The 17739-nt window shown below is 51.5% G+C and overlaps 1 protein-coding gene across 1 annotated transcript in view; it reads right to left on the reverse strand.

Annotated features, from left to right (window-relative positions):
* LOC144728300 (transient receptor potential cation channel subfamily V member 5-like) overlaps positions 1 to 17739 on the reverse strand; it is a 63915-nt gene that overhangs the window by 32013 nt on the left and 14163 nt on the right. Inside the window, exons 2-4 of the mRNA XM_078607633.1 lie at positions 13567 to 13664; positions 2445 to 2567; positions 663 to 800 (exon numbers count right to left, since the gene is read on the reverse strand). Coding sequence (XP_078463759.1) covers positions 663 to 800; positions 2445 to 2567; positions 13567 to 13664 — 359 coding nt within the window. The remainder of the gene's footprint in view (positions 1 to 662; positions 801 to 2444; positions 2568 to 13566; positions 13665 to 17739) is intronic.

Genomic DNA, 17739 nt, shown 5'->3' on the forward strand with positions numbered 1-17739 from the left:
CCCCCAGATTTGCCCTTGCCATACGAACGTGTAATGCCCACCAATGACTCAGGTTTGTAATTAGGATAAGGGTGCTACGGTGGCGAGATGTTAATTACCTCGCCTGGTATACAGGAGGTTGTGGGTTCAAGCCTGACCCTGGCGCCTGCTGCTGTATATTTGGAGTTTGCGTGTCTCTCCTCCCGTGGTCGCGTGGATTTTTCTCGAGGCCCTCTGGTGTTTCCCTCCATATTTACAATAAAAACACGCGCTTTGAGTATTTTCTCCTTTAAACACTCCGAGAGAATCGACTCCTGGACAATGGCATACATCCGCGGATCGACTCGTCCACGTGAGTCCACGCCTCATCGCCAACACGTGGCTCGTTACAACAGTGACGACAAAAAAGGCGCGTCATGGATGCCAACATATTTATAATTTACGTTGTAAACTGTATCGCACTAATTGCAAAAAGGAAAGCTCTTGCGAAGATCTCATTCCTAGGATGGATCTTTTCAATACTTCATCGCTGATCTCTTACATCTCTAGAATGCATCTCACTGTTCAGCTCTTAGATTCAACAATGTGCGAAGGTGTCCTCACAAACTAAACCTTTTTATTTCACCAGGCAAGGCCCACTGAGCGATGCCCCCCCTCTTCCCCTCGCCCCCTCCCCGGCTCACCGTAGTAGCACTGGCAGCGCTTGCCGGGCAGGAAGAAGGAACCGCAGGCCCGCGCGGTGATGTCGGCTCCGCGGTGCAGCAGCTCCTTCACCATCACCACGTTCTCGTTGGCGATGGCGATGTGGATGGCCGTTTCCCCTGCGTGTGTGTGAGCGAGAGAGAGAGATGGGAGCGGCGCGTGTGGGCACGGTCAGAGACAGGCACCGGACACGCGCGCTCTCGACTTCCCGGGAGAAGGAGGAGGAGGCGCCGTGACCACCACCGCCAGGGGCTGTGGTAGCCTGAGTCGGCAGTTGGTGAGAAAATATTCCACGAGAGTTGAATCCCTGACCGGCAATCATCGTCTGTTGTCTTCTGCCTGCTGCTCTCTATCACTTGTGTCCAGGTCGTTTCTGAAAGAGAGCGATATAGCTCAGTGGGCCTTGCCTGGTGATTTTTTTTAAAGTTTAGTTTACGGGCACACCTTTGCACGTTGTTGAATCTCGGAGAGAGCTGATAAGAGAGATGCATTCAAGAGATGTAAGAGATCAGGGATGAAGTATCCAAAAGATCCATCTTCTCACAAGAACTTTACTTTTTGTAATGAGTGGAATACATTTTACAACGTAAATTATAAATATTTTGGCGTTGATTTACGGACAAGTGATACATTTGAGCCAAATGGTCGTCGAATGAATTAATGATCATGATTTGTGTTTTATAGAGCCACCATCATGCCAGTAGCGTCACAGTGCTTTACACGTAATCAGCAACTGGCATATTACATTTCACGTGTGTAGTTGTCCTTCTCCGCACCTCTGATTAGCATGGTTGGCTACATATGGTGCAAAAGAAGTTCAACATACATACAATACATTGGGAATTGACACCCCCTGTGGTAGCTGGCTGTGTGCGACACAATGATGACTCATCCCCTGGCCTGCAAGTGGGCATTAGTCTGCCAGTAGGGGGAGTGAAGGTTGCTGCCGTGTGGTCTAGCTGAGGGCACCCCGGTGGCATCCGTCTCTGTGCGGCACGAGGGGACAGCACCCGGCCTGCAAGTGGGGATCGTCTAACACGTAGGAGGCTTTCACGACCAATATCCATAATAGAGGTTTTTGGGTTAGATCGCGTAAATATATAAATGTGTCGTTAAAACACACCACCACCCAACACAGCCAACTAGTAAGGGTCGTCACGTAAACTAGTCAGGGTTGTCACGTAAGAGTTGTAACGGATAGCTATTGCCTTAGTGCTGCGTGGAAGCGAATCATCAAATAATACATTATTTAAATGCATGCCTACATAGGGCAGCGTACTTCAATAGGGATTACCGTTGGTAGGGCTATTTTAATACACAATAGACAGGGCTCGCATAATGCACATGCATAATGTACGTTGCCTCAGTAATCACCCCCCACCCCCCACATTGTGCAGGAGCGCAGAAGCATGGTCAACACATCTACGCCTCTATATAAGGAACGAAACAGTAAGACCTCTCCACATATCTGGCTGTCGCCTGATGAAGCTAGTTGTAATTTCTGGCGAAACGTCGTGCACAGATTGTAAATATTGTGGCTTGGCTCTCCAACACACCGGTGTGCTGTACTTGTGACGAATTGGCATGTTCTGTTTACGTGACAACCCTTACTAGTTGGATGTGTCGGGTGGTGGCGGGTTTTAACGACACATTTATATATTTACGCTACCCAAAAAGCTCTATTATGGAAGTGGGAATCGGCCTGTGTGTAATCCCAATGAAGATTGGCGACATTGTAGTAAACACCACGGGTGGCTGCTCACCGCGGTAAAGCTCGCAGGTCATGGGAATGTTGATGATGGCCGGAACGGCGTCCAGCAGCCTCAGAGCAAGCGTGCGGTGGCGGAACAGCAGCGCCACGTGCAGCAGCGTCTCGCCGTCAGGGCCTGCGGCGGCATCGTCAGCGCGGACACAAGAGACGCACGGCCGCAGATGCACGTGGCGTGTTATTGCTGCCTCGGCGGTGGTGGCGGGGTTGTTGCTGTGACGCTTTATTTACCCGGGAAATTCTCGCCGAGTCTCGATAATCGCGGCAAGTCCTCGCTTATAGCGGGAAGGAGACGGCAACCTTCACGTGATCTTCCTGTTAAAGCAATTTTTTCCCAATTGGAAAACCTGGCAAACTGACGCTGTTAAGAAGGCGATCGAACCCCCGGCGCCTCCTGGCTCCTGGTCAAAGCAGTAAATACCCACTGGGCGACGGAATGAACACATCAGGGACAACAAAGCTGAGAAATAGGACGAGCGACGACACTCATAGTTGAATGCCTGTCCTGGGGCAAAACGCGAGCTACTCAGAGATGTGGACGTAGTCACCCTGCAAGAAACTCGCCTCGCGGACCGCGCCAGCCGTCGAGTCCACATCCACGGGTACCAACTCAATGCAAGCAGGAATAACAAAGACATACCGGCCTAGCCACCTACATCAAGGAAAACCTCGCCAAAGACACAGAAAGACGTACAAGAATACGACCCTTACTCCATAAATGTCAGTTTAACACGTAGCTTGCATTCATTCACACCTGATGACGGTTGCTTGTGTTGCAATCGAAACGTCATATTCTATTATATATTTTCTTTTCTTTCGACGCGACTTTACCGAAAGAACCAAAAAGTCATTACAAATTTCTAAAAGCCACCAAATGACCTCTGGCCCAACATTGCAATGCAGCCTTCAGCGCACCCAACCATCTACACCGGGGACTTTAATAGCCGCCAGCACGTGTGGGGATATTCCAGCAACAACAACAACACTGGGGGAAAACAACTGTCAGATTGGTCCTCCATGCACCACCTAAAACTTGTGCCTGATGCAAAGCTGCCAGGCATACAGTGAGGGAAAAAAGTATTCGATCCCCTGCTGATTTTGTACGTTTACCCACTGACAAAGAAATGATCAGTCTATAATTTTAATGGTAGGTTTATTTGAACAGTGAGAGACAGAATAACAACAAAAAAAATCCGGAAAAACGCATGTCAAAAATGTTATGAATTGATTTGCATTTTAATGAGGGAAATAAGTATTTGACCCCTCTGCAAAACATCACTTAGTACTTGGTGGCAAAACCCTTGTTGGCAATCACAGAGGTCAGACGTTTCTTGTAGTTGGCCACCAGGTTTGCACACATCTCAGGAGGGATTTGGTCCCACTCCTCTTTGCAGATCTTCTCCAAGTCATTAAGGTTTCGAGGCTGACGTTTGGCAACTCGAACCTTCAGCTCCCTCCACATATTTTCTACGGGATTAAGGTCTGGAGACTGGCTAGGCCACTCCAGGACCTAAATGTGCTTCTTCTTGAGCCACTCCTTTGTTGCCTTGGCCATGTGTTTTGGGTCATTGTCATGCTGGAATACCCATCCACGACCCATTTTCAATGCCCTGGCTGAGGGAAGGAGGTTCTCACCCAAGATTTGATGGTACATGGCCCCGTCCATCGTCCCTTTGATGCGGTGAAGTTGTCCTGTCCCCTTAGCAGAAAAACACCCCCAAAGCATAATGTTTCCACCTCCATGTTTGATGGTGGGGATGGTGTTCTTGGGGTCATAGGCAGCATTCCTCCTCCAAACATGGCGAGTTGAGTTGATGACAAAGAGCTCCATTTTGGTCTCATCTGACCATAACACTTTCACCCAGTTGTCCTCTGAATCATTCAGATGTTCATTGGCAAACTTCAGACGTGCTTTCTTGAGCAGGGGGACCTTGCGGGCGCTGCAGCATTTCAGTCCTTCACGGCCTAGTGTGTTACCAACTGTTTTCTTGGTGACTATGGTCCCAGCTGCCTTGAGATCATTGACAAGATCCTCCCGTGTAGTTTTGGGCTGATTCCTCACCGTTCTCATGATCATTGCAACTCCACGAGGTGAGATCTTGCATGGAGCCCCAGGCCGAGGGAGATTGACAGTTATTTTGTGTTTCTTCCATTTGCGAATAATCGCACCAACTGTTGTCACCTTCTCACCAAGCTGCTTGGCGATGGTCTTGTCGCCGATTCCAGCCTTGTGTAGGTCTACAATCTTGTCCCTGACATCCTTGGAGAGCTCTTTGGTCTTGGCCATGGTGGAGAGTTTGGAATCTGATTGATTGATTGCTTCTGTGAACAGGTGTCTTTTATACAGGTAACAAGCTGAGATTAGGAGCACACCCTTTAAGAGTGTGCTCCTAATCTCAGCTCGTTACCTGTATAAAAGACACCTGGGAGCCAGAAATCTTTCTGATTGAGAGGGGGTCAAATACTTATTTCCCTCATTAAAATGAAAATCAATTTATAACATTTTTGACATGCGTTTTTCTGGATTTGTTGTTGTTATTCTGTCTCTCACTGTTCAAATAAACCTACCATTAAAATGATAGACTGATCATTTCTTTGTCAGTGGGCAAACGTACAAAATCAGCAGGGGATCAAATACTTTTTTTCTCTCACTGTATTCCAGACTGCTCGACTCATCTTTGTTTCACGACCCACTTTGGGGTCTTCATTTTCTCCGGTCTACATTGCAGCAGCAGCAGCAGTAGCTTTTGGCTAGCCATTGACCAAAGATGGTCACTACACTGTGTGTTTTCATATGCCCTTCTACGGCCGTCTGGAACGCTCTTCTTTCCAACATTAGGAAGGCACTAATTTCGTCAAAGCTGCTCTTTTTGTTTTGTTTCTTTTCCTTCCCCCGCACCTCTGGTTAGCACAGTTGGCTACGTATGGTGCGAAATAAGTTCAACATACGTACATACAACAGCAGTGGCCAACTGTTTATGTGCTCCCGACAAGTGCTGACCACCTTCCCCCACTCCCAGCACCGCCTAAGTCTCATTCACAATGGCTTCCAATTACTATCAAACAAACTGTAAGCCAAAACCACGCTGGAACCTGCTGAATGGCAACTGGGATGCCTACAGTAGATACATAGAAACCATCATTAACCAGATCCCACCCATCCCCCCAAAAATACAATCGTTTGACCCGACTTCTGAAACTGGCAGCCACCAAGTTTGTACCCCGGGGCTTCAGAAAAAAAAAATCTTCTTCCATTGCTGAACTTCGGAAAGTGACCGGGCTCCTGAGAGAATACAGAAAAAATGAAGCCCCCCCCCCCCCCCACAAAGTGGCTACAGACCTCGACTCCCTTGATGAAGGACGCCTGTCCACTTCTACAGAAGAGGATGTGGACAGCGCCCTGATCCAAACCAAGTCAGGGAAAGCCGCAGGAGCCGATGGGATTTATCCAGAATTCGTGAGTAACATTGTGACCACGGGGAAGGAAGAAGTGGTCAGCAAAGCTGTTTACTAACATCCACTGCACAGCCTCCGTTCCAAACGTCTGGCGCCAATCCAAGATAGTGGGGCATCATCAAGCCAGGGAAACCACTTGACAACCCATGCCACTACCGCCCCATCGCTCTGCTCTCAACAACATGTCAACTAATTAAAACTATACTTTTTTTTATTCGACCAGTTAACACCCACTGAGTTATGCAGCTCTTTTTTCAGAATTGATCTGACCACAAACGACAGCTCAATGACGTGGATTTTCACGTGGAAATTTATAACAGACAAATACTCTTAAGCACGTGTTTCCGGAGAAAAGGCCACACGACCACAGGGATAAAATGCAAACTCCAAATATACAGCAGGCATCAGGTTTGGGATCAAACCCATGATCTCCTGTATACAAGGCAAGGTAGTTAACATCTCGTTACCATGGCGCCCCGAAGGTCATGGAACGCCTCCTGCTAAACAGACCGAGCTCTACCCGAGAAGCAGCAATGCCCCCTCAGCAGGCAGGTTTCCCCATAGGCCGCAAATGCGCTGGGCAGGTTCATGACACTGACCTATCACATCGAGGCCGGATTCCAGGAAGGCCTGACGTCGAGAGCTGCCTTTGTGGACCTCTCCTGTGCCAATGACACAGTGTGGCTCAAAGGGCATGCTGCTAATACTCTCCAAAATCATCCGTTGCGCAAAAACCATGCAGCTAATAAGCTCTATGTCCAGCCAATGACATTTCCGTGTGTACCATGGAGAACAAATCAGTCGCCTAGACACAATCAAAAATGGGCTCCCACGGGGATCAGTCCTCGCACCGGCCCTCTGCAACATGTACACCAGTGACCTCCCTCCCACAAAGCCACTGGCTATTGGTATATGCTGAAGATATGGCCCTGTATTGCCAGGTTAAAGAACTCCGGGACTTTACCGAAAGAACCAAGAAGATGAACTCCGGGACGTTGAGAGGACACTCACTGCAGAGCGAAATAGATTTTGCCAAGACGAAGGTACTCTTCAAACCCACTGGCTATCAGCAAAGATTCGTTCATGAAGCCATCCAGATATATAAACACAGACACAAATTCAACCGAGAAGATGGGTACAAACTCAGCAATCATTGGATGGACGTTATTAACCACTTTAAGTCATAATAGGCTGTGATGTTCCCAACACCTTCCGATGTTAGTTGTTATTTTCGGCTCTCTGATTTTTTACATTAACAGATTAAAATTTCTCACTAACACAGCTACCTCGCGTGCCATCCTTGAGGCTGCTGCTTCACGATCTCCCATTAACATGCTAATCTCTCACATTAACATAGACACCTTGGTGCACTCGCCGTGTAGAAGTCTCGGCAATCTTGCATTGACATGCTATTTTTGCCTGGCAGCCCTCTGATTGGTGGAGAGCCTACCACCGCCATGGTCGCTGCCCACCACTTGCATTGGCATTGGCTGCTGACATTTGGGCTACGCCCATTTCAAACCCTTATTAAGCAGTTTGTCTTTATAAGCAAACCCCCCTTTTCCTGATGACGACCGCTTGTATTGTGATCGAAACGTCATGATATTGTTGTTATTTTTTCTTTCTATCTATCTACGTGGCTTTGCTGAAAAGACCCAAAGAATATGAATTCCTGTAGTCACGAAAGCTTTAAGTCAAGATTTTAGGTCCAAATTGGTCTGTATTACGGTAGGCACCGATAAGGGGTTGACAGGTATGCAACACAGTGGCTTCCTGCACTAGCCCACAATTGAACTTACAGACGCGTGCAGTGAAAACATTCTCCGAGAAGAACACCACCGGCTGTCAGCCAACGAAGCACTCCCACTTACAAAGGCCCTCAACCCCCCCCCACTCACGCGCGTCTGAGCTCCCGCAGCCCCTGCTGGAATCCACTCCAACCCCTACACACCGACGACAGCCCTGCCTCTCGATGGCACAACTCCTGGTTGACTGCAAACGTCACCAATGACTAATCCACTGCTCGATGAAGGCCTGCCCAAGCTGCTGGGAATTTCAAGAAACGTCGGACATCGTGCCGAGCGACACGCAGCACGATCAGACAGCACTACAGAGTCGCACAACTCACCACACTGCTCACCCACACTGCTCACCACACCACACTGCTCACCACACTGCTCACCACACAGCTCACCACACTGCTCACCACACTGCTCACCCACACAGCTCACCACACTGCTCACCACACAGCTCACCACACTGCTCACCCACACTGCTCACCAAACTGCTCACCCACACTGCTCACCACACTGCTCACCACACTGCTCACCCACACAGCTCACCACACTGCTCACCACACAGCTCACTCACACAGCTCACCACACTGCTCACTCACACAGCTCACCACACTGCTCACCACACTGCTCACCCACACAACTCAACACACAGCTCACCAAACTGCTCACCCACACTGCTCACCACACTGCTCACCACACTGCTCACCACACTGCTCACCCACACAGCTCACCACACTGCTCACCACACTGCTCACCCACACAGCTCACCACACTGCTCACCACACTGCTCACCACACTGCTCACCACACAGCTCACCACACTGCTCACCACACTGCTCACCACACTGCTCACCCACACAGCTCACCACACTGCTCACCACACAGCTCACTCACATAGCTCACCACACTGCTCACCACACAGCTCACTCACACAGCTCACCACACTGCTCACCACACTGCTCACCCACACAACTCAACACACAGCTCACCAAACTGCTCACCCACACTGCTCACCACACTGCTCACCACGGAGCTCACCACACAGCTCATTCACACTGCTCACCACCCTGCTCACCACACTGCTCACCCACACAGCTCACCACACTGCTCACCACACTGCTCACCACACAGCTCACCCACACTGCTCACCACACAGCTCACCACACTGCTCACCACGGAGCTCACCACACAGCTCACTCACACTGCTCACCACACTGCTCACCACACTGCTCACCCACACAGCTCACCACACTGCTCACCACACTGCTCACCCACACAGCTCACCACACTGCTCACCACACTGCTCACCACACAGCTCACCACACTGCTCACCACACTGCTCAACACACTGCTCACCCACACTGCTCACCACACTGCTCACTACACTGCTCACCCACACAACTCACCACACAGCTCACCACACTGCTCACCACACTGCTCACCACACAGCTCAATACACTGCTCACCACACTGCTCACCCACACGGCTCACCCACACTGCTCAACACACTGCTCACCACACAGCTCACCACACTGCTCACCACTGCTCACCACACTGCTCACTCACACTGCTCACCCACACTGCTCACCACACTGCTCACCACACTGCTCACCCACACAGCTCACCACACTGCTCACCACACTGCTCACCCACTTCTCACCTCACAGCTCCCCCACACTGCTCACCACACAGCTCACCCACACAGCTCACTCACACAGCTCACTCAAACAGTTCACCCACACTGCTCACCACACTGCTCACCCATTCTGCTCACCACACTGCTCACCCACACTGCTCACCACACTGCTCACCACACTGCTCACCACACAGCTCACCACACTGCTCACCACACTGCTCACCCACACAGCTCACCACACTGCTCACCACACTGCTCACCACACTGCTCACCACACAGCTCACCAAACTGCTCACCACACTGCTCACCACACAGCTCACCACACTGCTCACCACACTGCTCACCACACTGCTCACCCACACTGCTCACCCACACTGCTCACCACACTGCTCACCACACAGCTCACCACACTGCTCACCACTGCTCACCACACTGCTCACTCACACTGCTCACCCACACTGCTCACCACACTGCTCACCACACTGCTCACCCACACAGCTAACCACACTGCTCACCACACAGCTCACTCACACAGCTCACTCACACAGCTCACCCACACTGCTCACCACACTGCTCACCCACTTCTCACCACACAGCTCACCCACACTGCTCACCACACAGCTCACCCACACAGCTCACTCACACAGCTCACTCACACAGCTCACCCACACTGCTCACCACACTGCTCACCCACACTGCTCACCACACAGCTCACCCACACTGCTCACCCACACAACTCACCACACAGCTCACCACACTGCTCACCACACTGCTCACCACACTGCTCACCCACACAGCTCACCACACTGCTCACCACACTGCTCACCACACTGCTCACCACACAGCTCACCAAACTGCTCACCACACTGCTCACCACACAGCTCACCACACTGCTCATCACACTGCTCACCACACTGCTCACCACACTGCTCACCACACAGCTCACCCACACTGCTCACCCACACTGCTCACCACACTGCTCACCACACTGCTCACCACTGCTCACCACACTGCTCACTCACACTGCTCACCCACACTGCTCACCACACTGCTCACCACACTGCTCACCCACACAGCTCACCACACTGCTCACCACACAGCTCACTCACACAGCTCACTCACACAGCTCACCCACACTGCTCACCACACTGCTCACCCACTTCTCATCACACAGCTCACCCACACTGCTCATCACACAGCTCACCCACACAGCTCACTCACACAGCTCACTCACACAGTTCACCCACACTGCTCACCACACTGCTCATCCACACTGCTCTCCACACTGCTCACCAACATTGCTCACCACACTGCTCACCACACTGCTCACCACAGCTCACCACACTGCTCACCACACTGCTCACCCACACCACACTGCTCACCACACTGGTCACCCACACAGCTCACCACAGTGCTCACCACACTGCTGACCCACACTGCTCACCACACTGCTCACCACACCACACTGCTCACCACACTGCTCACCCACACTGCTCACCACACTGCTCACCACACAGCTCACCCACACTGCTCACCCACACTGCTCACCACACTGCTCACCACACAGCTCACCACACTGCTCACCACTGCTCACCACACTGCTCACTCACACTGCTCACCCACACTGCTCACCACACTGCTCACCACACTGCTCACCCACACAGCTCACCACACTGCTCACCACACAGCTCACTCACACAGCTCACTCACACAGCTCACCCACACTGCTCACCACACTGCTCACCCACTTCTCACCACACAGCTCACCCACACTGCTCACCACACAGCTCACCCACACAGCTCACTCACACAGCTCACTCACACAGCTCACCCACACTGCTCACCACACTGCTCACCCACTCTGCTCACCACACTGCTCATCCACACTGCTCTCCACACTGTTCACCCACATTGCTCACCACACTGCTCACCACACTGCTCACCACACTGCTCACCACACAGCTCACCACACTGCTCACCACACTGCTCACCCACACCACACTGCTCACCACACTGGTCACCCACACAGCTCACCACAGTGCTCACCACACTGCTCACCCACACTGCTCACCACACTGCTCACCACACCACACTGCTCAGCACACTGCTCACCCACACAACTCACCACACTGCTCACCACACTGCTCACCACACAGCTCACCACACTGCTCACCACTGCTCACCACACTGCTCACTCACACTGCTCACCCACACTGCTCACCACACTGCTCACCACACTGCTCACCCACACTGCTCACCACACTGCTCACCCACTTCTCACCACACAGCTCACCCACACTGCTCACCACACAGCTCACCCACACAGCTCACTCACACAGCTCACTCACACAGCTCACCCACACTGCTCACCACACTGCTCACCCACACTGCTCACCACACAGCTCACCCACACTGCTCACCCACACAACTCACCACACAGCTCACCACACTGCTCACCACACTGCTCACCACACTGCTCACCCACACAGCTCACCACACTGCTCACCACACTGCTCACCACACTGCTCACCACACAGCTCACCAAACTGCTCACCACACTGCTCACCACACAGCTCACCACACTGCTCATCACACTGCTCACCACACTGCTCACCACACTGCTCACCACACAGCTCACCCACACTGCTCACCCACACTGCTCACCACACTGCTCACCACACTGCTCACCACTGCTCACCACACTGCTCACTCACACTGCTCACCCACACTGCTCACCACACTGCTCACCACACTGCTCACCCACACAGCTCACCACACTGCTCACCACACAGCTCACTCACACAGCTCACTCACACAGCTCACCCACACTGCTCACCACACTGCTCACCCACTTCTCATCACACAGCTCACCCACACTGCTCATCACACAGCTCACCCACACAGCTCACTCACACAGCTCACTCACACAGTTCACCCACACTGCTCACCACACTGCTCATCCACACTGCTCTCCACACTGCTCACCAACATTGCTCACCACACTGCTCACCACACTGCTCACCACAGCTCACCACACTGCTCACCACACTGCTCACCCACACCACACTGCTCACCACACTGGTCACCCACACAGCTCACCACAGTGCTCACCACACTGCTGACCCACACTGCTCACCACACTGCTCACCACACCACACTGCTCACCACACTGCTCACCCACACTGCTCACCACACTGCTCACCACACAGCTCACCCACACTGCTCACCCACACTGCTCACCACACTGCTCACCACACAGCTCACCACACTGCTCACCACTGCTCACCACACTGCTCACTCACACTGCTCACCCACACTGCTCACCACACTGCTCACCACACTGCTCACCCACACAGCTCACCACACTGCTCACCACACAGCTCACTCACACAGCTCACTCACACAGCTCACCCACACTGCTCACCACACTGCTCACCCACTTCTCACCACACAGCTCACCCACACTGCTCACCACACAGCTCACCCACACAGCTCACTCACACAGCTCACTCACACAGCTCACCCACACTGCTCACCACACTGCTCACCCACTCTGCTCACCACACTGCTCATCCACACTGCTCTCCACACTGTTCACCCACATTGCTCACCACACTGCTCACCACACTGCTCACCACACTGCTCACCACACAGCTCACCACACTGCTCACCACACTGCTCACCCACACCACACTGCTCACCACACTGGTCACCCACACAGCTCACCACAGTGCTCACCACACTGCTCACCCACACTGCTCACCACACTGCTCACCACACCACACTGCTCAGCACACTGCTCACCCACACAACTCACCACACTGCTCACCACACTGCTCACCACACTGTTCACCCACACTGCTCACCACACAGCTCACCACACTGCTCACCCACACTGTTCACCACACCACACTGCTCACCACACTGCTCACCCACACAGCTCACCACACTGCTCACCACACTGCTCACCACACTGCTCACCACACCACACTGCTCACCACACTGCTCACCCACACAACTCACCACACTGCTCACCACACTGCTCACCACACTGTTCACCCACACTGCTCACCACGCAGCTCACCACACTGCTCACCCACACTGCTCACCACACAACTCACCCACACTGCTCACCACACTGCTCACCACACAGCTCACCACACTGTACCATGGAAGCCGCCTCGGGAGGGTGAGGAATGCGCTCTTTGTTGATGGGTGGGTTGCTGTCACCTGTGATGAGTGGATCAAGATCTTTGGCAGCGAGCAGCACCTCCAGCATCTCCATGTCGTTCTGCTTAACGGCCTTGAACAAACGGTTCTCCTTGGCGCTGCACGCACCCACGAGGAGACAGACCGAGAGCCCCTGTAGCCTTACGAGCCAACATCACCCTCTCTGAGATCCGCCATGGACTCGCTGCCATACATTTCCACGTGGTGATGATGATGACGAGCCACTTCGTTGAGCTGTCATTTGTGGCCAGGTCCCTTCTGAAAAGAAGCGAATAGCTCAGTGGGCCTTGCCTGGTACAATAAAAATAGTCAAACATTTTTAGTGATTTGTTTACTTATACTTTGCACGCCTATCGTGTTTTTGTACTGTTGTAATTTTCTGACCCACCCCTTCTGGACATTTGTGCAAAAGAGCTTTGTAGCTAATTGGATTCCTCCAGTAAAAATTAAGAATCTGGTTATGTCTACCTCTCCCCTCTCATTGCACTCGATTCCCCTCGTGCACAAATGCAGTTATCCCACAATTACCTCTGCACCAACAACAAAGATCCCCCGTATAGCCTCACCATACTGTTGGGGCAAGTGCTGTTCGCAAGCGACGATGCAGGCCAAGACGTCACACGAGGGGTGTGGTATGGCTAGCACCACGCCCAGCCGCATTTGTCGCCCAAGTAGTGATGTTTACACACCGCACAAGGTACTCATTTGAGGCTGAGTCGACCAAGAGGGAGGCCTAGGACCCGTTAACATGATTGCCGCTAATGAGCGGAAATCGAATTCTGGTTGTTGGGTTCAGAAACAGAACATTTATTTTCCTGGAGGAATCCTATGAGCTATACAGATGTTTTCACAGATGTCCAGTCGGGGTGGGTAAGAATATTACAGCAACAAACAGTACAAAAACACGAGAGTATCATGCAACTTACAAGAAAGTTAAACAAATCACCCAAACACAAAAAATAAAACTAGACCATCCCCCATCCTACCAGGCAAAGCCTATTGAGGTATTAATTTATTTTTTACAGAAGTGACCTGGCCACAAATGATGCCTCAACAAAGTGGCCCATTATTTGAACATTTGTAGCACCAAAATAATAAAAATGAATCTATATAACCTCAATGCCCTAACCACCACACTACCGCTGCCCACACATAGGCCTGCAAACGTATGTATATATGTTGACCTTCTTTCGCACCGTACATAGCCAACCGTGCTAATCGGAGGTGCACACAGCAACAGCATGCAGTCTTCTTGCACAGCGACAGCAACTTACCACTGCTGCTATTGCGTTGCACTCAGCAATGCCGACCTTGCCATGCTCTTGGAGGTTGACAAAAACTTGGCTGATCTGGCCTGAGTTCCGGTCAGAAACACTGACTTTACGAGCTCTAAAGGAAATGGCTGGAACATTCGGTGCGGTTGGCTTTAGAAGATGTTACATTCTTTTTTCTTCTCTCCGGTTGTGAGCTCAGCCCGCCAAGGTTGCAAGTGATCTCGCATGACGTCACTCCCTCTCCCTGTACCCAATCCCGTGCTGAGTCCTTCTCCCTCCTTGCATCCCTCCACTGGAGTCAATTGCCCCTGTACATTGAGCAGCACTGCCCATTTATTCAACACTGCACCATAGACTCAACACTGCACCATAGACTCAATATTCCCCATAGACTCAATACTGCCCATAGACTCAACACTGCACATAGACTCAACACTGCACATAGACTCAACACTGCCCATAGAATCGACACTGCCCATAGACACAACGCTGCACATAGACTCAACACTGCACATAGACTCAACACTTCCCATAGACTCAACACTGCCCATAGACTCAACACTGCCCATAGACTCAACACTGCACATAGACTCAACACTGCCCATAGACACAACACTCCCCATAGACTCAACACTGCACCATAGACTCAACACTGCCCATAGACTCAACACTGCACAATACTCAACACTGCACCATAGACTCAACACTGCCCAGAGACTCAACACTGCCCATAGACTCAACACTGCCCATAGACTCAACGCTGCCCATAGACTCAACGCTGCCCATAGAATCAACGCTGCCCATAGACTCAACACAGCCCATAGACTCAACGCTACCTATAGACTCAACGCGGTCCATAGACTCAACGCGGTCCATAGACTCAACACTGACCATAGACTCAACGCGGCCCATAGACTCAACACTGACCATCGACTCAACACTGCACATAGACTCAACACTGCACATCGACTCAACGCGACCCATAGACTCAACGCTGCCCATAGACTCAACGCTGCCCATAGAATCAACGCTGCCCATAGACTCAACACAGCCCATAGACTCAACGCTACCCATAGACTCAACGCGGCCCATAGACTCAACACTGACCATAGACTCAACACTACACATATTCTCAACACTGCCCATAGACTCAACGTGGCCCATAGACTCAACACTGACCACAGACTCAACACTGCACATAGACTCAACACTGCACATCGACTCAACGCGACCCATAGACTCAACACTGCCCATAGACTCAACACTGCACATTGACTCAACACTGCACCATAAATTCAACACTGCACATAGACTCAACGCTGCCCATAGACTCAACGCTGCCCATAGACTCAACGCTGCCCATAGACTCAAGACAGCCCATAGACTCAACGCTGCCCATAGACTCAACGCGGCCCATAGACTCAACACTGCCCCTAGACTCAACACTGCATATAAACTCAACACTGCCAATAGACTCAACACTGCACATAGACTCAACGCTGCACATAGACTCAACACTGCCGATAGACTCAACACTGCACATAGACTCAACACTGCACATAGACTCAACACTGCACATAGACTCAACACTGCCCATAGACTCAACACTGCACATCGACTAAACGCGACCCATAGACTCAACACTGCCCATAGACTCAACACTGCATATAGACTCAACACTGCACCATAAATTCAACACTGCATAAATACTCATCGCTGCCCATAGACTCAATGCGGCCCATAGACTCAATGCTGCCCATAGACTCAACACTGCACATAGACTCAACACTGCACATAGACTCAACACTGCCCATAGACGCAACACTGCACATAGACTCAACACTGCACATAGACTCAACACTTCCCATAGACTCAACACTGCCCATAGACTCAACACTGCCCATAGACTCAACACTGCACATAGACTCAACACTGCCCATAGACACAACACTCCCCATAGACTCAACACTGCACCATAGACTCAACACTGCCCATAGACTCAACACTGCACAATACTCAACACTGCACCATAGACTCAACACTGCCCAGAGACTCAACACTGCCCATAGACTCAACACTGCCCATAGACTCAACGCTGCCCATAGACTCAACGCTGCCCATAGAATCAACGCTGCCCATAGACTCAACACAGCCCATAGACTCAACGCGGCCCATAGACTCAACACTGACCATCGACTCAACACTGCACATAGACTCAACACTGCACATCGACTCAACGCGACCCATAGACTCAACACTGCCCATAGACTCAACACTGCACCATAGACTCAACACTGCCCAGAGACTCAACACTGCCCATAGACTCAACACTTCCCATAGACTCAACGCTGCCCATAGACTCAACGCTGCCCATAGAATCAACGCTGCCCATAGACTCAACACAGCCCATAGACTCAACGCTACCCATAGACTCAACGCGGCCCATAGACTCAACACTGACCATAGACTCAACACTACACATATTCTCAACACTGCCCATAGACTCAACGTGGCCCATAGACTCAACACTGACCATAGACTCAACACTGCACATAGACTCAACACTGCACATCGACTCAACGCGACCCATAGACTCAACGCTGCCCATAGAATCAACGCTGCCCATAGACTCAACACAGCCCATAGACTCAACGCTACCTATAGACTCAACGCGGCCCATAGACTCAACACTGACCATAGACTCAACGCGGCCCATAGACTCAACACTGACCATCGACTCAACACTGCACATAGACTCAACACTGCACATCGACTCAACGCGACCCATAGACTCAACACTGCCCATAGACTCAACACTGCACCATAGACTCAACACTGCCCAGAGACTCAACACTGCCCATAGACTCAACACTTCCCATAGACTCAACGCTGCCCATAG

This window comes from Lampetra planeri, chromosome 28, assembly GCF_965212315.1.
Source record: "Lampetra planeri chromosome 28, kcLamPlan1.2.h2, whole genome shotgun sequence".
Lineage (NCBI taxonomy): Eukaryota > Metazoa > Chordata > Hyperoartia > Petromyzontiformes > Petromyzontidae > Lampetra > Lampetra planeri.